Source organism: Rutilus rutilus (assembly GCF_951802725.1).
Source record: "Rutilus rutilus genome assembly, chromosome: 1".
NCBI lineage: Eukaryota > Metazoa > Chordata > Actinopteri > Cypriniformes > Leuciscidae > Rutilus > Rutilus rutilus.
This window is the reverse complement of record NC_140209.1, coordinates 28,526,004-28,551,238: the sequence shown is the minus strand read 5'-3', so window position 1 is coordinate 28,551,238 and position 25,235 is coordinate 28,526,004. Positions and strand designations below refer to the sequence as shown.

General features: G+C 43.8%; 2 protein-coding genes and 1 long non-coding RNA gene across 4 annotated transcripts in view; all 3 read left to right on the top strand.

Moving 5' to 3' along the window:
* The window catches only part of LOC311277667 (uncharacterized protein), a 164,367-nt gene that overhangs the window by 40,068 nt on the left and 99,064 nt on the right, over positions 1-25,235 (top strand). The window lies entirely within an intron of this gene.
* The window catches only part of LOC311277699 (uncharacterized protein), a 55,375-nt gene continuing 42,732 nt past the window's right edge, over positions 12,593-25,235 (top strand). Inside the window, exons 1-6 of one of the 2 annotated variants that reach the window (XM_084388083.1) lie at positions 12,593-12,777; positions 12,872-13,216; positions 13,301-13,651; positions 18,849-18,953; positions 19,177-19,272; positions 19,438-19,530. In XM_084388083.1, coding sequence (XP_084244209.1) covers positions 12,729-12,777; positions 12,872-13,216; positions 13,301-13,651; positions 18,849-18,953; positions 19,177-19,272; positions 19,438-19,530 — 1,039 coding nt within the window. In that variant the 5' untranslated portion in view covers positions 12,593-12,728. The remainder of the gene's footprint in view (positions 12,778-12,871; positions 13,217-13,300; positions 13,652-18,848; positions 18,954-19,176; positions 19,273-19,437; positions 19,531-25,235) is intronic. The other variant, XR_014625308.1, reaches the window with a different exon arrangement.
* LOC311277801 lies at positions 13,739-17,399 on the top strand. Its single transcript, XR_014625331.1, has 3 exons — positions 13,739-15,119; positions 16,159-16,193; positions 16,497-17,399. It is a non-coding gene; the product is annotated as an uncharacterized lncRNA (long non-coding RNA).

Sequence of the window (25,235 nt, the reverse complement as noted above, 5' to 3'; positions counted from 1 at the left end):
ACGATCTCTAATACATTTTCTGGGCCAATCACTTAGAAGCCTATGGATGAGTGATCCAGCTCTCAGATTTAATCAAAAATATATTAATTTGTGTTCCGAAGATGAACGAAGGTCTTACGGGGTTGGATCAACATGAGGGTGAGTAATTACTGACAGAATTTTCATTTTTGGGTGAACTAACCCTTTAAGCCTTAGATTTCTGCATAATTAAGGGTGTGTCCACTTTAGAGTGACAGGTGGATTCCCGCTGCTGTGGTCATTCATCATTAGCCGTTTGTCTGTTGTCTGTTAGCCGTCACGTTACCTCAGCTCATTGTCTGACTGCAACAATAAATAACTTCGGGAGTGACGCGTTACCAAGATGGTGACGGTCGGCCACGCCCACTTTAGGCTTCAAAAACGGTCTTCAGAAACCTACGGGTGACGTCACGGACACTACGTCCATATTTTTTTACAGTCTATGCTTTCATCACTAAAACGGAAGGCCGTCTCTCCATTCATTCGATTGGACAGTGGGAAAAAATGTGATGACGTCGGGTGCTTTTTCAGCTCGGAGTTGCTTTTTTTTCAACTGCAAAAATGCCAGGCGCATAAACAGCGTGCAGAACGCTCACTGCCATAGGAAACCAATTGAAAAAAGGTGCCTCTCACTGCAAAAAACGCGTTACAGTAGGTGTGATCAGGGCCTTAAGAAGCTTAACAAAACTTAAGTGAAGATGCACATTTTTAATTGTAGTCAAAATGTTAATGTCAAATTTTCTTTTTACATTGATTTATTACATGGAACATATCTGTGTCCATGCATTTTGTTGAGATGTATTTTCTTGTATAGCCTATAAATACTTGGTTGATTATTCATGTTGCTTATGTAGCCTATTATACTATTTTTTTTTTGGTGTATTCTATTCATTGATATTAATCTATTACTAGCTTTTTTTTCCAAGTGCATGGAAGTGTATGTATTAAAATGGATCTTAAATATGTAATAAACAATTCTTATTTTATATTTGGTTCAGTTTGTTTATTGTAAGTTAATGGTAACCATAGTAACAACATGAAATTAATAAAAAATAAAAAATAAAATACGTGGTTCCTGGAAGCACCCAAACCGGTTCCAGACACTGCCTAATATAAGAGTTCCCCAGGAAACCTGTGTGGTTCCTCAGAGAACCACCCCTTTTTAAAGGTGGTGTGGCAAAGTGAAGAACCCCAAAAGGTTCCTCCAGGCACCTTTTATTTTTACAGACTTGAAAATATAAAACGTTGATAGTGGTAACTCCTTTTTTTTCTTCAAAGCAACAGACTGTGGGCACTCATACTCAATAGTTGGGCTCTTGACTTTTTAATGTTTGTTTTTCTCTGGCTGCTGTAACCGTGTGTTTATAAGAATAATATGGCTAGAAAAGCCTAGAGAAACTGCAATAATGTGATATTGGCTACATTTAAACCAACAACTAAACCTCTGTTAATTCTCAAAGTCAAACTGGTTAGTAAGTGAAGCTGGTAATGCTGTTTGTGGAGTGGTTTAACTTCCTCTTTTTGAAGTTGTTGTTTCTGCTCTTCTCATCTCTTTTCCTGTTCTTGTTGTTTCGCTTTATTTCAGTATTAACAGCAGGTGTTCATCACTTATGACACGAGTGTCAGAATTCCCTGCTTGTTTTAATTAAAGTAAACTTATGTAAATGAATGTAGGGAATAGTGAATGGGGCAATATCGGAGACAGTCTCTGAGTGTGTACCCAAATAAACACTGAGTGCTTTTAATTAACAGTATATTGCAGTAGGCAAGCTACTTTACAAATATTCACCAGAATGCATTGTTTTCCACTCACAGTATATTACAGTTTTAATGGAAAACAGTATGTTTCTGTCAACATATGCCTTTTTTTTCTTTTCTTTTTTTTTTTACAGTGGAAAAACTAAATGATTTAACGGGTGAAATTTTATGTAATTTTAAAGGAAAATACTGTTAAATGTCTGTTCAATTTCTTTAACTCCTTTAGAAAGTTGTCCAGGCAGCGCTTTGAAGCAGGGAAGCTTTTCTCTATTTTGGGTGAGATAAATATTTGGGCCTTCCATGTCTTCAGTTGAGTCAGCAACCGTTAGATCGCTCATGTAGGGCATCCTTGATATTGTGTCTTCAATTGTGAACTGTTTCCCTGGAACATGGCTAAACTCATTCTGAACCTTTGCAGCCTTGGTGGTAAGTCATCCAGATGTTTTGTACTCAGTAAGCTCAGAAGTCCGGACCAAAAGGACGATGAATCGGCTGCGACTTTGGTTTCCTTGCTTGGACCGAAGAGTGCTAATGTTGGTGTTGAACTCTTTTTTCAGCAATGCGAATGACTCCTACTGTGGTGCGTCCCATGACCATAGACTTCTCTGTGAGAGGAGGTCTCGCAAAGGCTTAGTTTTCTCGGCCAGGTCTGGAATGAACTTCCCCAATTGGTTCCACATTCCAAGAAATCTGTGTATCTTGAACTGCAGCCAGTTTGTCTGGGTCGGGCTGTAATCCAGATGAGGACAGCTTGTGGCCTAGGAACTTGACTTCAGCCTTCGCAAATTTGCACTTCTTGTTGTTAAGCGTTAGGCCAGCACTCTGGAGCTTCTTTAATGCTGTGTTGAGTCTGATGTCATGTTCCCCAGAAGACCTTCCATATATGAGGATGTCATCCATGTGACATGTGACTCCATCCAGTCCCTCCAAAATCTGAGACATTCTCATCTGGAACAGCTCTGGAGCTCTTGATATGCCAAATGGATGCCTCTTAAACAAATAATGGTCTAATGAAGGAAGTCAACTGTTGAGACTCTTCAGCCATTCGGATCTGCCAAAATCCAGAACTGGCATCTAACTTGAAGATTTTTGCTCCTCTTAACTGGCCTAGTGTGTGGTCTACTGATGGCGAAATAAACTCCTCAGGTGAAAAGCACTGTTCAATTTCGTCAGGTCATCAAATTCTCACCATGTTGAATTTCTGAGGAAATCTGAAAGCGCGCAATCTCTCAAGTGTTGTACATTAGAAGCGAATCTTCGCAGCAGCACTATTTGTGTTCCCAGCAACATATTTCTGCATCAAATGTCAGTGAGTGGTGCAAACGCTTATTAAAGTGGGATTTGAGTGCCGTAAGGACTCTTATTCTGGCAGTATTGAAGACGAAGCAGTTTGGCCAATCAGATGAAAGGGGTGTTCCAGCGCCGCCCACATGTGCAAACGAAATATCAAAGCCATAAACCGATTTGTAAACCAAAAACGAAAATTGAGCCGAAATCTCATTTTCCGTTTATTAAACTATATGAAAAAACTAATAAACGATCCGACCCGTTATTCCATTCCAAATAGGAAATGAAATGATCAGATGATACACAGGCCATTCAGCTTTTAGATGATGTATAAATCTCAATTTAAAAAAATTTACCAATCCCATACGGAAATGTAATATATGTACATATTTGAAATATCAATATATGTAATATATGCTCATACACTGTAAAAAATTTCTAACCCTCCCAAATCAAAAATTTCAAGTGACCGATAACATCAAAATTTTTCAATTGGCCCAAGTGAAATTCTGTAAATTTCAATTGGCCCAAGTGAAAATCTGTACATTTAATTTTATAATTTACAGAATTTCACTTGGGCCAATTGAAAAATTTAGATGTTATCGGTCACTTGACATTTTTGATTTGGGAGGGTTAGAAATTTTTTACAGTGTATAAAGTAAAAACATATGAAACCTATTAGAAATTGGAACAATTCCATATATTCACATATACATTTATCTCATATATTATATATGGTTATGCATGTGTAACAAATATTTTGACATATAAGTGTCATATATAAAATATCATAATATGCTCATTTAAAAACATAAATCCACACATATGCACAGCTATATATGAAACTTAGAAATTGGAACAATTCCATATAGTGACTTAGAAATGTATGTTTATGTATGTATAAAACATATTTTGCCATATATATCTCATATATGAATAAATACAATTTGAGAAAATCAAAAAAAATTTGCTGTAACAAAATTACATCAATTTTTTAAAGTTAATCCAAAGTATAATTTTTTTCAGTGTAAGATTAAAATAATATCAGATTTGTCTCATTTTTAATAAACAAAAAAACAGAGATGAAAAATTAACATATGTAAGAAATTTACTTTTGCTATGGTTAAATAAATGTTCAGTGACATCTAAAGATTTTTTAATTTTGGCACAATTTTTTTCTCTGTATAGTGTTGATATGGCAACTAGTTTATACACTAAGTTTCGTCATTCTGGCATGTTGTGGAAAATTTTAAACCATGTGTATAACAACTAGCCCTGTGTTAGTTTGTGGCCCGCTCACCCGTAGACTTTTATGTCAGATGTGTTTTTTTGTTTTTTTTTTCATCTGGTTTGATCTTGTGACAAAACAATGACACTGACACATCTTAAGATATGCCAGTGCAAGTAGCTTTTAGCTAAAACAGCTAGAAGCTGTAAAACTAAACTTAAGCCTTGTCTGTGAAACCGGGGGTTAATATTTTGGCTTTCATCACAATTTGTTTGTCTTTCTTTAGAAAAAAGTAGGCCTACTTGAACAATCAAACATTTGAGCCAGGGAAGTTTCTAAAAATGTGGTTGATTTTACACTGAATGACCCAGTGCAAGAAAAAACGTACTCGGTTACTAACGTAACCTCGGTTCTCTCTAGAAGAGGGAACGAGTACTGCGTTTTTGTAAAAACGCTACGGGAAAAGTCTCTTTTCACGAAATACTGAAGCAAAAAATTATCCTTAATTTTCATACATGTAAAGCGCGTTGCGGCAGTGCTTAGCTATGGCGAGACGGCTTGCTCGCTCATTGGCTGCTCTGCAGCAACTGCATAAGCCTATCGAGCGAGGCCTGAGGTGACGTCAGGCCAATGAGGACGCTTCGCGCCCTCCTAGCCATTTCCCGCCGAGACGGGTGTGGCTAACCTCTATATAAGGAGCTCGAGAAGGCTGATTCACTTGATTTTCATCGCCGAAGCGAACCAGAGTGAACCGTACGCACGGCAGAGAACGCAGTACTCGTTCCCTCTTCTAGAGAGAACCGAGGTTACGTTAGTAACCGAGTACGTTCTCTTACGAGAGTCCTCTCGTACTGCGTTTTTGTAAAAACGCTACGGGAACCCCTTGTAAAACGCCGTGCGTGCTGGGATAAAGACACCGATCACTGGAAGCTAACCAGGTGTACAGTGCATAATCACCAGATAGACTCACGAAGAGCCTGGGATTAAGGGAGGGGAACCTTAATTCCCTATATTGTAACGTCCGCAGACGTAAAACATGACCTCACAGAGAGAGTCTAGAGACAAGAGGGGATTCCTCTGTCCTTATATGGTTGCGTCAGCAGACGCGAATATGACATCACATAGACAGGGTAGGGGAACCTGAACTAAATGTGGGAAATGTGGGTCTTACACAGTTCTGCCCATAAGACAGTCGGCAGCGCGTTGCGCATGCGATTTCAGTGTTCTAGTTAGACAGCTGAATCGGCTATACCGATAGTAGCTTAGCCTGCAAGGCGGGAACCTCTAGGTTGTAAAACCTGATAAATGTAGACGGCGAGGCCCAGCCCGCCGCCGTACATATATCCTGTAAGGAAATCCCGCTGGACCAAGCCCACGAGGAGGCAACGCCCCTCGTGGAGTGCGCTCTAACTCCCAACGGGCACTGGAGGCCCTTGGCAGTATAAGCCAGCGCTATGGCGTCAACTATCCATCTGGATAAGCTCTGTTTCGACACAGCCATTCCCTTGGAACGTCCACTGAACGAGACAAAGAGCTGCTCAGTCTGTCTGAAGACAGCAGAGCGGGACACGTAAGCTCTTAGAGCCCTAATGGGGCAAAGAAAACTTGAGTCCCCTTCCTCACTTGATCCCGGCAGGGCAGACAGGGAGATAACCTGAGCCCGAAATGGTGTGTTGAGGGACTTTGGCACATAGCCATGCTTAGGTTTGAGTATGACCTTAGAGTCGTTAGGTCCAAACTCTAAGCACGCTGGGCTCACAGAGAGCGCGTGCAGGTCGCCTATGCGCTTCACCGAAGCGAGAGCCATCAAGAACACTGTTTTGAAAGACAAATGTTTGAGGCTAATAGATTGGATAGGCTCGAAAGGGGCACCTTTCATGGCCGCCAAAACCGTAGAAAGGTCCCACATAGGGACTGAAGGAGGTCTGGGAGGATTTAGCCTCCTAGCTCCCCTGAGGAAGCGGATGACTAAATCGTTCCTTCCTAGAGACTGCCCCAGCGTTGTTCCAGAAAACGCTGTAATAGCCGCCACATAAACTTTGAGCGTGGAAGGGGATCTGCCCTTATCCAACAGCTCCTGTAGGAAGGAGAGAACCTCCGTCACCTCACAATCGAGAGGTGATAGGCTCCGAGCTGTACACCAGCCGGAGAAAACCGACCACTTCGAGGCATAAAGCCGCAGAGTTGACGGCGCCCTGGCCTGAGTGATGGTATTTATCACTCCCTCTGCGAGGTCAACGGATAACCGTTGAGCGCCCACACGTGAAGGGACCACAGTTCCGGGTGTGGGTGCCAAATTGAGCCCCTGGCCTGCGAGAGGAGATCTCTCCTCAATGGCACTGGCCATGGAGCGATGTCTGCTAGCTGCATCAGGACTGGGAACCATGCTTGGTTCTTCCAGAACGGTGCTACAAGCAGCACTGAGCATTTCGTTTCCTTGACCCGCTCTAACACCTGTGGCAGGAGGGAGACGGGGGGAAAGGCATAAAGTGGGCAGCGCGGCCACATGTGGGACAGCGCGCTGTCGTTCTTGGAAAAGAACACGGGGCAATGAGCGTTTTCGCGGGACGCGAATAGGTCCACCTCCGCTCTGCCGAATCTTTCCCACAACAGCAGGACTGTTTGCGGGTGTAGAGACCATTCGCCCAGGGGAATGTTGTTCCTGGACAGCCTGTCTGGGCCCACATTCTGGAGCCCAGGCACATGCACTGCTCTCAGCGAGCGCAAATTGTGCTGAGCCCATATTAGGAGGCGTTTCGCCAGCCTGTACAGGGATGTGGATCTCAGACCGCCCTGGCGATTTATATAGGACACCACAGCCGTGTTGTCCGAACGGACTACGACGTGTTGGTCCTTGATTTGGGGACAAAAACGCGTCAGCGCATTGTGCACTGCCAGCATCTCCAGGCAGTTGATGTGTTGGAGCTTTTCTCGTTTCGACCACAGGCCGAAGAGCGCTCTGCCCTCGAGCAGCGCTCCCCATCCCGAGGTGGATGCGTCTGTCGACACCATCCTCACTCCCGAGGAAGTCCCCAGGCTTACACCTGATCGGTACCAGTCGCCCGCCAACCAAGGTATTAGGGCTGTCACACAGCTCTGATTGACCTTGAGACGTAACCGGCCGGACACCCACGCTCCGCGCGGTACTCGCGCTTTCAACCAGAACTGCAGAGGGCGCATGCGGAGCAAGCCCAGCTGAAGAACCGGTGATGCTGAGGCCATGAGACCTAGCATCCTTTGAAACGTCCTGAGCGGGGTAGTCGCGCCGCAGCGGAAAGATCTCGCTGCGCGCTGAATGTGCAGCACGCGCTGTGGCGACAGCCGCTCTGTCATAGACTGTGAGTCCAGAATGGTACCCAGAAACGAAATCGTTTGACTGGGGTTCAGTGAACTCTTCGTCCAATTGACTGTGATACCAAGATTCTCGAGGTGATCGAGTAAAATGGTTCTGTGCTCCACGAGCTGTGATCGTGATTGAGCTAGGATCAGCCAGTCGTCCAAATAGTTCAGCACTCGCATGCCTCTGAGTCTGAGAGGAGCGAGCGCTGCGTCCATGCACTTCGTAAATGTACGAGGTGCCAGGGACAAGCCGAACGGCAGGACTGTATACTGGTATGTCTGACCCTCGAAGGCGAATCTCAAGTATCGCCTGTGATGTGACGCTATTTGTATTTGAAAATACGCGTCCTTCAGATCTATCGACATGAACCAGTCTCCTCGGTGAACATGCGCGAGGATTTTCCTGGTCGTGAGCATTTTGAAACTGCGTTTCACTAATGCTTTGTTCAGCCGTCTTAGATCCAGTATGGGTCTGATACCACCGTCCTTTTTGGGAACTAGAAAGTATCTGCTGTATAGCCCCCCTTTGCTTTGAGCTAGGGGTACATGCTCTATCGCCCCTTTGCTTATCAGTTTTGATATTTCGGCGCGAAGTAGGTGTGCTACTTCTAAATTCACCGAAGTTTCGACGCGCGCTGTGAAGCGGGGAGGGCGCCGACAAAACTGTAGCGAGAAGCCTCTCTTTATAATGCCTAGCACCCAGTCCGAAACCCCTGGAAGCGCTGCCCATGCTACTGCATGGCTGGCTAAGGGCTGGATGCGAAGCACGCTCTGTTCGCCGTGTGACAGAGGTGCTTCGGGGTGCGATAACATAGGCGTTATGCCTGTGGCATTCGAGGCGGGGGGCGCGCTTATTACAGCGGGCAGAGCGCTCGTCCTCGACCTTACTACAGTGCTTAACTGAGTGAGGGAGGGCTGAGCGAGTCTCGCGGGACTCATGTCTGCGAGTAAATGTGGGCGGGACGCGGGCACATTCACTGCTTTGGACGCGCTGTCTGCCTGAGCAGAGCGAGCGCACACAGGTCTTGTTTTTACAGAGAGCCTGTGGTCTGTGAGACATAGTGTATGTGGGCACTGGGAAGTGGGCACTTTCACTATATTTGAAGCGCAATCGATTTTATGTGCGCGAACCCTAAGTGTAGGGCTGTGCTTATGTGTAGGGATGGGCACTGAGGAGTGGGCATCGACACTACATTTATAGCACCATCGGCCGTGGCCGGGACACCAGAAAATACACTCTTTTCGGGATATATCTGGGTAGCCGTGAAAACGGCTTTTGTGTGCAGGCAAGCGGGCAACTGTGCGGGCTTGCGTCTTGCAGAAAACGCTGGAACAGTCGCAAGTCTTGGGACTGAAACAGCGGCGCGCTTGGGTGAGAGACCGGCCGCAGCGGGACTCACACACCTGCGCTTTCCTAGGAGTGCTAGGACTTCTTCGGGGCTTCCGGCTTTACCACAATCCTCGGCCGCGGCCCGCGCTGAGCGGGGCGTCGGCTGGTAGAGCGAGAGCGGGACCTAGAGCTGTGCTGCTGTCGCTGCTGTCGCTGCTGTGAAGATGTGGCAGAAGGCGGGGGCTGAGGCTGAGAACTCCGCGGAGTCTGTTTTTCACGACTCGCTGCAGAACCGGAGCGCTTCGGGAGGAAGTGCTTGAAGGCTTGAGACGCTTTCTGGGCTTCGGTAAATCTCTCCACGAACTCGGAGAGAGAAGAACCGAAAAGGCCAGCGGAAGACAGCGGGGCGTCGAGAAACGCGTTGCGATCGGAATCAGCCATCTCCGTGAGCGTAAGCCATAGGTGTCTCTCAGCAACAGTGGCGGAAGCCATACATCTTCCCATGGCTTGTGCAGCAGACTTGGTAGCGCGGAGTGTTAGATCCGAAGCGCTCCTCAAATCCGCGATGCAGATAGCTTCAGGTCCCATCTCATCCAACTTACGGAGGAGATCACCCTGGAATATCTGCAGCGTAGCCATGGTGTGTAGCGCTGACGCAGCCTGCCCAGCGGCAGAGAAAATTCGCGCGAGCAGCGTCGACGTCATGCGGCAGGCTTTAGAAGGCAACACCAGTTTAGTCCGCCGTCCAGCAGAGGGCGGGCAAAGGTGGGTCGCTATCGCCTGTTCCACCGGCGGAAGTGAAAGGTAGCCTCGGTCTTTTGCATTATCCAAGGAGGAAAATGCTGGCGACACAGACGAGCGCGTTCGCGCAGAGTAGGGCGCATTCCAAGCCTTCGCCACTTCTTCATGAAGCTCAGGAAGAAAGGGGGCGGGCTTAGATTCCGGAGAAGTGCGCTCACCAGGGAGGAAGCTACCATCCAGCCGGGTACGAGAGGGGAGTTCCGGTGCAGACCACTCGAGGCCGAGGCTCGCCGCGGCCAGCGCGAGTACTCGCATGAGCTCCTTCTCGATGTTGGCTCTCGTAGTGGGCTTGCGGGCAGGAGGCGCGAGGTCCTCAGAGCTCGCCCAGTCCTCGCTGCCTGAAGCTAGCAGAGAGCAGGAATCCTTCTCCCCCGACGCGGCCTCGGAAACGACTTCCTCTGATGAAGCGGCGGCAGACTGCGGGCGCTGAGCATCAGGAAGAGGTACAGGAGAAGCCGGTGAAGCAGGCGGGCGAACCGGCGAGCTTGGTCGGGCTGGAGCGGGTTCCGGGACCCGCTGCGAGCGGCGCTTCTTGCGGCGCGGCAGCGCGGCGGGGAATGCAGACTCTGAGAAGGATGCCAGGCGAGTCCGCAGAGTCACCATCGGCAAAAGCTCGCAGTGAGGGCAGCCGCCGTCAGCGAGCGCGAGCGCTGCATGGTCCTCTCCCAAACAGGAAACACAGATGACGTGGCGGTCTCCCTGGGAGAGTGGGGCTCGGCACGAGCCACACGAAGGCATCTTTAAAAAGACGCAGCTCTTTTAGGGGGTGAGTGTCGCGGGGCGAACACACACACACACACACACACACACACAAGAACAGAGTAATGAAAGGATATAGCGCCGGAAAGCGCAGCAGGTACGGCTGTAGAAGGCGGCGTTGCCAGCAGCTTCGAGTGGCTCGTCCCGCTGAAGTGCTTGCCTCAAACGACGCTTGCTTCCTCGTGATCCAGCGATGTGAGAGCTTCGCTAAAGAGATGAAAAATCAAGTGAATCAGCCTTCTCGAGCTCCTTATATAGAGGTTAGCCACACCCGTCTCGGCGGGAAATGGCTAGGAGGGCGCGAAGCGTCCTCATTGGCCTGACGTCACCTCAGGCCTCGCTCGATAGGCTTATGCAGTTGCTGCAGAGCAGCCAATGAGCGAGCAAGCCGTCTCGCCATAGCTAAGCACTGCCGCAACGCGCTTTACATGTATGAAAATTAAGGATAATTTTTTGCTTCAGTATTTCGTGAAAAGAGACTTTTCCCGTAGCGTTTTTACAAAAACGCAGTACGAGAGGACTCTCGTAAGAGAACTCCCTTCACCACACACTGCTCTCGAGACAACTTATTTTTTGAGACTACTCTGCCCTCTATGGAGGGGAAAAACAAGAACAATTAAATAATCAGCTTTAAAGGGTTTCAGTGTGTCACAGTGTGCTCATATGACAGAACCACACAACCTATACAACTAGATGGACTGTCATCACAAACATCGCTGCACAAAATCAGAAATTCACCATTAGAGGACAAATACTAGCACAGATCTCAGATCAGTAGGTAAACTCACTGTGACGCGGTGGTGTGAGAGGACCTTAAATGAGGAATCCTAAAATATTACCTGAGTAAAATAATGTCACTGAGTCAGATAAAACACAAAATATGCATTTTAAAATTTGTCTATTTTGTATTCATAGTAGCTATATACTGTTTTTTTTTTTTTTTTTTTTCAGTGTAAATAATAGTTATGTACACTAAAGAGACTGAGGGGTAAATGTGCTTATGCTGCCCCCCAGCGTCGCAGATTTAATAATAAAAAAAATAAAAATAAAAAATACATTACATGAGTTTTGAGGAAGAGATTGTGATGAACAGCTCGTGTTATAACAGACATTGCTTGTAAAGTAGCCTAACTTTTAAGAAAAGTGTCAGCTGCTATTTTAGCAAAATAAATACAAAATTATTAAAATAGTTTTATTAAAAAAAAGAATAAAAAAAAGGGATAAAATACTACAAATATTCAGCTCTAAGCAGTTAATTATGGGTTTTAATGTGGGATAGCTTGCAAATATATAACACAGAAATTGTATACTATTTAAAGGATTTATTAAAAATATTTCAGATTTTTGTCAGCAACAATAATAACCATGCAATGGAAGTCAAATATTAAAATAAATTAAACTTTGGAACATGAAATGTCTTAAAAACTATTAACTTGTTAGCTTCTATAGGCTACTCTTCACATGGAGTTTAGGACATGTATTTTCAAAAGCATGCATTAAGCAAATTGTAATGTAAAAAAAACAAAAAAAAAACATTGCAAGTCCATTATGTATGCCATTGTCCCTTAGTCCAAAGTTTTGTACCTGATCTTAAACAAATAATATTGCTGCATTATAAGCCCAACATTTTAACAAAAATACATGTATGCCATTTAACTTTCTTAATGCACATTTGCTTTAAATAAAAAAATATTCTTAACACATTTTAACAATATTATTGTAATGTACAAATGATGTATGTACAATACATCACAAACAATTTAGAACATTGTTTTATTGAACGGATTTAAATTTGAATGTTAAGAGATAACTGCACTGAAGTTTAGGTGTCCCGTTTTAGTCAGTGTCCCACATTACACTAATCGAACCAAATTTGTATATGTTTGTAAAATATCGACGTCTAAATTTGAAAGCTGGATATACAGAAACAACAAGAGGAACTTAGCTGTGTCTGTTAAACACGCATTCATTCATATTACCGTTTATTTGTGTGTGTAGTTGTTATTGTTCAAATATAGCAGAAACCACTAAAGAGCCAACCGAAAGTGACGCCCTGAATCTGACGCGCGCATAATTTAAGAAAGCGAAAGTAAGCTAAAAGCGAAAGCGAATGTTTAGACGTGGCCTAGTGTGAAAGACTGCGGACAAAAACTCTTATGGTCATGATAAAATTATGATTTTATTATAGCTCTTTTTCATGTGTAAACGATGTACATTATGTTTATTGTAATAGCAATACTCCTGGTATTCGCTGATGGTACGTATGATCACTTTACGTTGATACGCAAAATAGCCTTCGAGTATTTCTTTCTCGTTTATTAAAGCTGTCAGTTTCTCTATTATTTCTCTAGGCTTCACTGTGCATGGTCCAGCTGATCCTCTGGTTGCTCCTCTGGGATCTTCAGTGGTTTTGCCCTGTTATGTTGATGAACCTTTACCAGTGAAAGATCTGGAGGTGGAATGGAGAAAAACAGACTCAGAGACACAGGTTCATTTGTTTCTTGATGGTGAGAGTCGACCAGAGGTCCAGCAGCAGGATTATCATGATAGAGCTCATTTCTTTACTGATCAGATTCAACATGGAAACTTCTCGCTCCGTCTGGACAATCTGACAGCTAAAGATGAGGGAAATTACACATGTAAAGTTTACAGTCGGCAGGATTCTGGAGAGACTGTGGTTCAAATAAAAGATGTTGGTGAGTGAGAGACACTTGAATTGTGTGAAAATTTCAATCAAATGGCATTTTATGTATTTTATGTTTAAACCATTATTCTTTCAGAGCGTCTGCTGGTATCAGGATCGAGTCACTCCATATCTGCGTATGATGGTGAGGACGTCACTCTATACTGCTCTGTAGACTCTCACATCAAACCTGAACACATTGAAGAGGTTTCATGGAAAAGAACAGATGAAGATATTCCGGTTCTGCTTTATCAAAACAATGAGGTTTTACAGGGTTCATCAGATGAACAATACACAGACAGAGTTGAGTTCTTCACTGATGAAATCCCCAAAGGAAACTTCTCTCTCAGACTGAAGAGTGTCAGAACTGAGGACAAAGGAGTTTACATGTGTGAAGTGTTTGCTGGAGTACTTTCAGCCAATGCAACTGTAGTACTGGAGCAACTGGGTGAGTCGACAAAACATGGCAAAATAAATAATGCAGTCTGTTAACACCAACCTTCTTCAAAGGCTATTGTAAACAAGATGGTATTTTATTTACACTTGGAGCGAAAAGTATCTAACTTTTTGTACACTTGTAGTCAGATTTAATTTAATAGCTGGGTAAATTAGCATGGGATCGCAATGCCATAAAAGTGTCATTACACTGTAAAATTTAACAGTTATATGTAATAAATAAAATTGAGTTCTGCACTCAAATTTTACTGAAAGTTATGACACAATGACTGAAACAGAACTCAAACTGAATGAGTTATCGAACATTTCTAGATCCCAGCATGATAATTGGATTATAATTGGATAATTAAGATGATTGAGCATTAGTGATGAACACCTGCTGTTAACAAGCAGAATCATTGAAGAAAAGAAGAGAACAGAAAAAAACGAGCAGAAACACAAGAACTAACTGACTAAAATAAGCAAGCTGACATTCAGTACAACCTGTGTCTTTTATTTAGAATACACTGTAAAAAAAAAGTGTAATTTTACAGGTAATTGTCTGTATTTTTTTACAGAATTTTACCGTTTTGCCATTATACAGCAAATATCTGTAAAATAAAAGGCATTTGCTGTAATTTAAAGGTCCATTGTTAAATTTACAGGTAATTGCTTGTATTTTAGTTTTACAGCAATTTTACGTTTTTTAAAAGGAACTTGTCTGTATTTTTACAGAGTTATGTGTAATTTTACAGAAATTAAGTAATATTTTACAGATTTTTTCTGTGAAATTAGAAAACAAAGAAAAGAAGGTAAAACTGCGGAAATCAGCATCTATTCAATATGTTTTCCTTACAGACAGATTATTAAGCATGTGGGGGTTAAAGTGAGGTTTTTTTTAAGGTTAAATAAAAGTATTTGTACCATAGACTGTGATTTGTACAAACAGTACCCTACATAGACTACAGTAGGCCTGAATTATTTTTTATTTCACATTTTATTTTATACTCATTTTGATCATTATTATTCTCAGTATAATAATCTAGTATAGTAAAGTATAATAATAAACAGTCTTATTCTCCCATAATTTCATGTATATTTTATAAATATTTTTCCAAATCTATGTTGCTTCACATTCAGGGCTTTGTGTGTGTGTGTGTGTGTGTGTGTGTGTGTGTGTGTGTGTGTTTGAGTGCGCGCGCGCGATGACGCAGATTCAAATTCATTTCCGCTGTTTACTCCCGCCCACAACGGTTAACGTTAGCTGATCCGTCGAGTTTGGGCAAGCGGGAGATTTGAATTCAGTCTACTCTCGTGAAGTGGATTGTGAGATCAACAGTGGTTCAAAGCAATCGTATTCATCAAGAGCAGCCGTGAGCAGGAGCTCGTCAGTCAGTCCGTTTGGATTCTTCGAAATAACGCCCTTTTCAGTGAGCCTTGTTCGTCACAGCGGACATCATGCCAACCGATCACCGGCTGAGGTAAGAGTCTCATTATACTAAGTTACATGTGAACGATATTTTATATTACATTTGTGTTAAGTTTACAGTTTTCAAGCTAACGTTAGCATTCTTAAATTATGTTCAGTTAACTGGCGAGAGCTGGAGGCCAAAACACTGAAAATGTAACGTTAGCATGCGTCTTTACATTTTCCATCTGTTTTAAGAAAGATCAGTTGAACCCACAACTCAAAAGACCTAAAACGAGCTTTCGTAGACATGTTATAGGCTACATATCAAAGTCCGTTTAATTGTCTAAAAAATCTTCGTTAATACGCGATAGTAGGCCTATCTGTCAGTAAATCAATCTCTTAAATGGCGGGGCATTTTGAAACACTGTCTGGAAGCTGAAAACTCTTCTCTTAAAAATATCCTTGGTTTTAATTATAGTAAAATTATAGTAACCACGTCTTTGGCAGATTTTTATTACCATTTTTAATAACCACAGTTATACTACAAATAGGCCTACCATGTTTGTTTGTTTTTTAGTTTTTTCTTTGTGGTTAAACCATAGTTAATTTTCGTAAGGGTTAACGTGGCTATCAAGACTGTTAAGAAAACGAATTCAGTAGCCTAAATACTGTGCTTGTTACAGGAAAGCACATGAGACTAGAATATGAACCCAACATGATAAATTGCATATTCTGGCTGCATCTGCTTGCCAACACGTAACGTTAGCTATAGAATGCTTAGGCTTATAAAATAAAAGTTGATAGAATGTTTGTGTTCTGATGAAGAAATGAACTTATCTACATTTTGGATAACCTGGGGTCATCATAGTAGCCTTTTTCATAGGATACTTTTGATCATTGGTTATGAAAATTGCATTGATCCAGATGAACAGACAGTTACACCCCTAACGTTAGGTGTCTCAGCTCAAAACATCACTGTTAGCCTTTCCTGCTCAGCTTCCAGATCATAGTCAGTTGAGGTTTTGCATTGTCCCAGTGGAACATATTCTGACATGTGTAAATGTAATTCTGAGTTGTAAAAAATTGTTTTTGTTTTTTTGTGATTTCAGGTCAAGTGGAAAGCAGAATGATCATGGCAAACAAGGTATGGGAAGTCTACAATGGCCGAGTCTTCTGATTCCATATGATTGCACTAAAAGTGGCAGAACATTTAATTTGTTTTATACTGTATTTTCCCATGTGAATATTCATTTGATCCTTGTGAGGCCACTGGAGCTGCACAAGGTTTGGTTTTACTACAGTAAGACCACGATTGTGTTAGATTCCACCCATCTATTTATTTATTATAATTTTTTTATTTATTTTTTGTAGTGTAACTAGGCTCTGTCATTTAGAAACATGACTTTTCCTATCACTTAATGACACATATCTCTACCTTTCATTCCAGCCAGAGGATCTGACGGTTGCTGCTCGCATCTCAGCCTACCTGATGGAAAATTCTTCCTTCACCTTCAACTCAACCTTGCCAAGACAGAACTGCTTATGGTTTCAGCCAAACCATGCGACCCTGCTGATTTGCCTTATACAACATCAGAAAGATCTGGCCCTTCCTATCGGAGCCACACAACTCCTTGTCTTAGCTCTTGTTCTATCCAGACTGGACTATTGTAATGCTCTCCTGGCAGCTCTTCCAGCATCAGTCAAACCTCTGCAACTGATCCAGATGCTGCAGCAAGACCTAAACTCACTGCTTCAGATCTATGTGTCTCCAGAAGCTTGTGTTCTGCAAGTGAACGGCGCCTTGTGGTGCCATCATCCCAAAGAGACACAAAATCACTTTCACTGACCTTTCCCTGGACTGTTCCCTGCTGGTGGGATGACCTGCCCAACTCAACACATTTTCAAGAAACTTCTAAAGATCCATCTTTTCATAAACACTTGACCCAATAATACTAAATCTTTGTTTTAATAATAAATAAATGAACTTGTGTACTGTGCTACACTAACTGGGACTTGTCGCTGCACTTGTTGCTTCTATTGTTCTCTTAATTTTAAGTCACTTTGGATAAAATGTAATTGTAAATATTTGAAATAAGTTATATTAGAGTATAAAGGCATACAGCAATTGTCTTTTAATGTGGATATTTTTACATGTTCTAAATGATATACTAAGCCTGTATTTCCTATCATTCACGTATCTTGATGTTCAGTGTTTGTTTAATGAGTAATACTGTAAATGTGCAGGTATTCCGTACTTGTACGTTTAGTTAATTTAACAGACATTGACTGTACATTTGCTATTATTAAGTACTTAATTAGAGATTGGTCAAAGTTGTGAAACTGGATCTGCAAAAAAATAAAACTGTAAATATACAAACTTTGTACTTGAATTTATGTACTTATTACATTTTTATACATAACTTCATAGTTATTTTACACAGAAAAACTATATATTAAAAGATAATTACTGTAGATAGACAGCATTATTATAAATTAAATTTATAAACCCCTAAATTTACAGTTTAACCTTAAAGTTAAATGTTCTTTTTATGTAATTTGACATAATTTATCTGTTTTTCCACGGTTTAATAAGCCATTATTAACAGTAATGTACTGTAATTTAATTAATTTTGACCGTAAAGTCAATTCTGTATTTTTACGGTTTTTGCCTGTAATTTTGTGAAATGGTTATTTGCTGTAATTTAACGGAACCCGTCTGGAAACTTTGCTGCCAGAGATTTACCGTTTTTTTACGGGATTTTTTTTTACAGTGTACATACAAATGTCATTTACATCTTTTACTTTGTCAAGAGATTTAAAGCGCTGTTTTTGAAGACGCATGCGCATGTGCGAACGTGCTCTACTATGTAAGAACGAGCCTATGATTGAATCTGGAAATAAAGCAAAATAACTGAGAAAAATGAAAAAGTCCTCAGATGCCATGTCTGTAATTTATAGCAAAACATCTTGCGTTAATTCGATCTCAAACAGATTCATTAAAATAAGTTATTACTCCACATGCGCGACGTCATAAACCAACGTGGTTCAAAGACCACTTTGCAACAATATGGTTTCGGGAAACAGTCGTGACTAGCTAGTTGATTTCTTCAACGATGCATCGTACTATGGTAGTTAAGCAGCGAGTTACGTTGTTGTTCGGGAAACGCAGCCCTGATTCACTTTATTTCTGTCAGACGTCTAGTTCTTATGGGAATTAACAAAGGTTTAGATGTTGATGATTTGAGTTTTGTTTAAGGTTACCATGATGGACATCAACGGTTGCTTTAGTTCTTGACCCTTGCACATAAGTTTTTCTCTGTCTGCTGTAACCGTGTGTTTATAAAACACTTTTGTTATGGCACAAAAATCAGGACAAAATATGATAAGGTGTTTATGGTTAAGTATTGATGATGACAATCATCATTTAGTGACCTGATTCACAGATCTCATTCAGTGTCTAATGTGACCATCAGAGAATATGAAGGATTTTACAAACAGTTTGTGCACAAACTTCTCAGCTCTGAGTTCATTTAAAGTTTGAAATTGCACTGTTTTTACTGAATATAGTGAAGTTTCAGCTATATAAAGTATTTGAATGCAGTTTAAAGTTTGTGTATTAAGAAATATCCTTTAACCGCACTCGATTAAAATAAGTTCAGAGTACTCATAACTATTGGTTTTTTTAAACTCAATTGAATTGAGGTAATCAGTGTCCTCAAATGAAATGAGTTAGCTTAACTTGTTTGGTTTTACAGTGAGTGCAGTTGTAAATGTTATGACTGATGTCTGTGTTTCACAGGTTTCTCTTCTTGGCACAAAACTGTGTTGTTTGTCTGTTCTGTTGCTGGATTTGGAGCTGTACTTCTGCTCTGCTGTCTGATCTACTGCAGATCAAAAAACACAGGTGTGTTTGGAAGGAAAACCTTTCTATTTCTTGTGATTAACTGTATTAATCATGTATTAATATTAATATTAATATTAATTATTAATCTGAATTATTATTAATTGTATTAATCTTGTATTAATAAAACTCTATTAGTTAACTGTATTAATCTTGAGTCTGCTGTCACAAAAAACTGTCACAGTGTTTTGCTCGTTTAACTGATTATTCTGCATCTTCTCTCCAGTCAACAGCAGAACAATCTGGAATCTTCAGCTTTCTCTGGTCTTTTTTCCAAATGTCTGTATGTTCTTCGCCTTCATCCTCTGGGGTCTCACTGAAGGTGAGTTTAGGAGTTTAAATATAGCACTATAAAGCATGTGGCAGATTTTATTAGTCTTTTTTTGTAATTTTGTACAAAATTACAAAAAAATTTGTTGTGATGGGACTTAAATTGTTTTATTTGATCGATATTGTTTAATACCCGTCAATGAATATTCTGTTCCAGGATTTCTCCATGAGACTGTCACTTGCTCTGCTCTGTATATTCTGAGACCTGTTATGTTGATTTGGGCTTTGTCTTATTTAAAGTATCTCCAAGGTATGTTAAAATTTAAAGTTTTTTATTATTATTATTTTTGTTAAGGGGATCAGTAAATGCAAATTGATGGCAACATAAAAACGTAGCATGACAATATTGTCATTGATTAATTTTATTGTGGTTAAATACATAACATTTTCAAATTAAGTGAATTAAATTATTTAAAACGTACTCGGTTACTGACGTAACCTCGGTTCTCTCTAGAGAGGGAACGAGTACTGCGTAATATCTTACGCTATGGGGAAATTTCTTTTCCACGAGATATTGAAGCCAAAAATTATCCTTAACTTTGGAATAATGTAAAACGCGTTGCGGCAGCATGCAGACATAGGCGAGGCAGCTCGCACGCCTATTGGCTGCCCTGCGGCAACTGCAGCAGCCTATCGAAAAGGTCCTATCGTGACGCCAGATCCAATGGAGATCCAGATCACACTGCGCCATGTCCCGCCGAGATGGGCGTGGCCTTGGGCTATAAATATAGCATCGACAGGCTGGTTTAGCTGGTTTTTCATCGCCGGAGCGAACTAGAGCGTGTTGCAGGCACGGCAAGATACGCAGTACTCGTTCCCTCTCTAGAGAGAACCGAGGTTACGTTAGTAATCGAGTACGTTCTCTTACGAGAGGTTCTCTCGTACTGCGTAATATCTTACGCTATGGGGAACACAGTATAAAACGCTGTGCATGCTGAGATCCAGTGCCAAAGTCCCGAGGGCAGGTGCCCGGGGCTCATATAGCACATGATCATCAGGGACTCACAGAGAGTCCAGGAAGAGAGGCTAGAGTAGCATCATTCCTGTAATAGATAGCATCCTATAAGGAGCAATTATAATGATAGTGTTTCAAACAGCCAGGGCGAAAACTCGGCCTGGTATGATGAATATCATGGGTCTTACACACTGCCCACAGAGCTGCGCGATCGATCAGCGAGCGTTGCTCAAGCGGATTCAGTACTCTGGGCCAAAAACATCGGGGCCGACAGTACCGACTTATTAGACCGAAAGCAGCTTAGCCTGCAAAGCGGGAACCTCTAGGTTATAAAACCTTATAAATATAGACGGGGAGGCCCAGCCTGCCGCCATACAGATATCTTGCAAGGCAATCCCACTAGACCAAGCCCACGACGAGGCCATGCCTCTTGTGGAGTGCACTCTAACACCTAACAGGCACTGCAGGCCCTTAGAGGCGTAAGCCAGCGCAATGGCATCAACTATCCATCTGGATAGGCACTGTTTCATCACGGCTAGCCCCTTAGAGCGTCCGCTGAACGAAACAAAGAGCTGCTCTGTCTGTCTGAAGGCAGACGAGCGAGACCCTTAATGCCCTGACCGGGCAAAGTAAGCTGGCGTCCTTCTCGTTAGAGACCGGCAGGATCGACAGGGATATCACCTGAGACCTGAACGGTGTGTTGAGGGATTTAGGGATGTACCTGTGCCTCGGTTTGAGTATGACTTTCGAGTAATTTGGCCCAAACTCCATACATGTCGCGCTCACTGAAAGCGCTTGTAAGTCCCCTACACGCTTCACTGAAGCGAGAGCCAGGAGAAACGCTGTCTTGAAAGACAAGTGTTTGATATCCATAGATTGGATCGGCTCGAATGGGGCACCTTTCATGGCCTCCAAGACCGTAGAAAGGTCCCATGTGGGAACTGAGGGAGGTCTGGGAGGATTTAACCTCTTTGCTCCTCTAAGGAAGCGAATGACCAGATCGTTCCTTCCAAGTGACTGGCCAAGCGTTGGTTTAGTAAACGCTGCTATAGCTGCCACGTAAACCTTGAGCGTGGATGGGGATCTGCCCTTATCTAGTAGCTCTTGCAGGAAGGAGAGAACATCCGCCACCCCATAGTCTGGGGGCGACGTGCCACGGGCTGTGCACCAGCTAGAGAACACAGACCATTTTGAGGAATAGAGCCGCCTCGTAGAGGGGGCTCTAGCCTGCGTGATCGTGTCTAACACTCCCTTCGGGAGGTCAGCGGGTACCCATTGATGGCCCACGCATGTAGGGACCAAAGCTCCGGTCGAGGATGCCAAATCGAGCCCTTGGCCTAAGAGAGGAGGTCCCTCCTCACTGGTATCGGCCATGGGGCAGTGCTTGCCAGCTGCATCAGGACTGGGAACCAAGCCTGGTTTTTCCAGAACAGAGCTACTAGTAGCACTGAGCGTCCGCTTTCCCTGATCCGCTCTAATACCTGAGGTAGGAGCGTGACGGGGGGAAAAGCATAGAGCGGGCAGTGGGGCCAGGCGTGGGCCAGCGCATCCTCGCTCTTGGAGAAAAATTTCAGACAGTGAGCGTTTTCTTGAGACGCGAACAGGTCTACTTCCGCTCTGCCGAACATCTCCCACAGCAGTTGGACTGTCTGCGGATGTAGGGACCATTCTCCTGCTGGAACATTTTTCCTGGACAGTCTGTCTGGTCCCACGTTCATGTGGCCAGGCACATGCACTGCTCTCAGCGAGCAGATTGTGCTGAGCCCAGACCAGGAGGCGTTCCGTCAGCCTGTAAAGGTTTCGGGACCTGATACCTCCCTGGCGATTTATATAGGCCACCACTGACATGTTGTCCGAACGGACCAGAACGTGGTGTCCTGTTATCTGGGGACAAAAGCGCCTCAGCGTGTTGTCGACTGCCATCATTTCCAAGCAGTTTATATGTAGAAGCTTGTGGCGATAGCTGAGCTGTCATAGACAGCGAGTCCAGTTCTGTGCCCAGAAAAGATATTCTCTGACTGGGAGACAGTGAACTCTTCGCCCAATTGACTTTGAGACCTAGATTCTCGAGATGCTCGAGTAATATGGTCCTGTGTTCTATGAGCTCTGTACGAGACTGAGCCAGAACCAGCCAATCGTCCAAGTAGTTCAAAACTCGCATTCCCCGAAGTTTCAGGGGAGCGAGGGCCGCGTCCATGCACAACGTGAATGTACGGGGTGCTACGGACAGGCCAAACGGTAGGACTGTGTACTGATATGCCTGGCCCTCGAAGGCGAATCTCAAAAATCGCCTGTGACATGACGCTATTTGTATTTGGAAATCTTTGGAGATCTATTGACGCAAAACAGTCCCCTTGGCAATTTGCGAGAGGATTTTCCTGGTAGTGATCACACTTCACAACATCAGGAAGATCAGGCCTTTCCTAACTGAGCACGCAACACAACTCCTCGTCCAGGCCCTGGTCATTTCTAGGCTTGACTACTGCAATGCTCTTCTGGCCGGACTTCCAGCATGTGCAACCAAACCTCTACAGATGATCCAGAATGCTGCAGCTCGTCTTGTCTTCAACGAGCCCAAGAGGGCCCACGTCACTCCTCTGTTCATCTCTCTGCACTGGCTACCTATCGCTGCTCGCATCAAATTCAAGGCACTGACGCTTGCTTACAGATCTATCACAGGCTCAGCTCCCTCCTACTTTCACTCACTCCTACGAGCCTACATCCCTACCAGACACCTACGATCGATCAACGAGCGACGTCTCGTGGTTCCATCACAGAAAGCCACAAAATCACTCTCCAGAACATTCTCATTCACAGTTCCATGCTGGTGGAACACTCTCCCCACCCTCATCCGGAATGCAGAATCAATGACAACATTCAAAAAACAGCTGAAAACCCATCTCTTCCGTGAGCACTTACCTTCATAAAAAAAACCCAAACCCCCCCCCAAAAAAACCTTTCCCTTTAAAACCTCACTTATCGTGCTTATGCTACTCTGAATAATGCCTGAACTTCGTATTTTGAGCACTTCTTGCGTTGTTGTAGTTTTTTGCCTCTTCATGATGACTCGCTTAATTTTAGTCCTAATTTGTAAGTCGCTTTGGATAAAAGCGTCTGCTAAATGACTAAATGTAAATGTAAATGTGATCATTCTGAACCGGCGTTTTGAAAGCGCTTTTTTCAGCTGTCTTAGATCTAGAATGGGTCCGAGACCCCCGTCTTTTTTCGGTACCAGAAAATATCTGCTGTACAGACCCCCTTCACTCTGAGCTTGAGATAAAGGCTCTATGGCCCCTTTGCTCAAACAGTTTCGCAATTTCGGTTCGAGCGCTACTTCCTTTTCCACCGTGGTTTCGATTCGCGCCGCACAACGGCGGGGGCGTCGAGCGAACTGTAGCGATTAGCCTCTTTGTATTATGTTCAGCACCCATTCTGATACCCCGGGAAGCTTTACCCATGCATCTGCATGGATAGCTAGGGGTTGAATGAGATCTGAGCTCTGGCCGTGACATAGTGGTGGCCGAAGAGCTTTGGTGTGCTGTAACACAGACGCCGTGCTTGCAGCGTTCGAGGCGAGGGGTGCGCTGATCACAGCGGGCAGCCTGCCCGTGCTTGACTCTGTTATAGCGGATACCTGAGAGCGAGCGAGCGGGGGAAACCCCGTGGGGCTTGTCATGTCTGTGAGTGAATGTGGGCGCGGAAGCGGGCACATTTACTACACTGAAAACACCGTCGGCCTGAGCTGACTGTATGTGTGTTGGTTTCGTTTTTACAGAAACACGAAGGTCTCCTACTTAACACAGGAATACCACCTTGGTATTCCTGTGTTAAGTAGGAGACCTTCGTCCGTGCTAACTTCACGACAGGGATCTCAGACTTACGCAGGGCACTGGAAGACAGACGAGAGGTGGCGTGATTAGACTGGGAACCCCATACGTCGTCATCCGACGTAACTCGGAGTGACTACAAAAGGGAACGTCTCGATTACGTATGCAACCCTCGTTTTTACGAAAGACATGCAGTGTGTAGTGTTTGTGGGCACTGGGTCGTGGGCACATTCACTACATTTAATGCACAATCGACATGAGTCGAATTTATGTGCGCGAGCCCTGTGGGACGGGCTGTGCCTGTGTGTAGAAATGAGCACTGGGCAGTGGGCATTTTTACTACACTCATAACACCATTGACCGTGGCCGAACATTTAATGCACAATCGACATGAGTCGATTTTATGTGTGCGAGCCCTGTGGGATGGGCTGTGCCTGTGTGTAGAAATGAGCACTGGCAATGTGCGTTGGTTTAGTTTTTACAGAAACCGCGAGACATGCAGTGTGCAGTGTTTGTGGGCACTGGGTCGTGGGCACATTCACTACATTTGATGCACACTCGACATGAGTCGATTTCATGTGTGCGAGCCCTGAAAGGGCTGTGAGCCCCCAGCGAGGGCTGTGCTTGTGTGTAGGAATGAGCACTGGGCGTGGGCATTTTACTACACTCATAACACCATCGGCCGTGGCCGGGATACCAGAAATACACTTGAGATTTATCTGGGCCGACGTGAAAACGGCATTTGTGTGCAAGCAAACGGGCTGTGGTACCGGCTTGTTTCTGCAAAATACACTGGAACAGTCACATTTTCTGGAACTGAACGAGCGAGAAGTTTTGGTGGAAGTCTGGCCGCAGCGGGACTTTAACACCGTTGTTTTCCTAGGCGGGCTAGGAAGACTTTGCCTCGGGCTTTATCTCAATCTCAGGCCGGAGCTCACTCGAGGGAGGCGGTGGTCAGCAGGGCGAGAGCGCCATAGTTAGATAGCGTCATCTGTCTTGTGACGGCGTTGAATTGCAGGCGCGCGTGTAAACAACATGCTCGTTCACTGCAATATTGACATTTCCAGTCGCCTGAACTTAGGAGGGAACTGAGAAATGAGTGAGAAATGGAGGTTGGTCCGGCCTCGGCGGGACTAGAACACTCTTTCCTCTATTCGCCGGTGAGTGACGCAC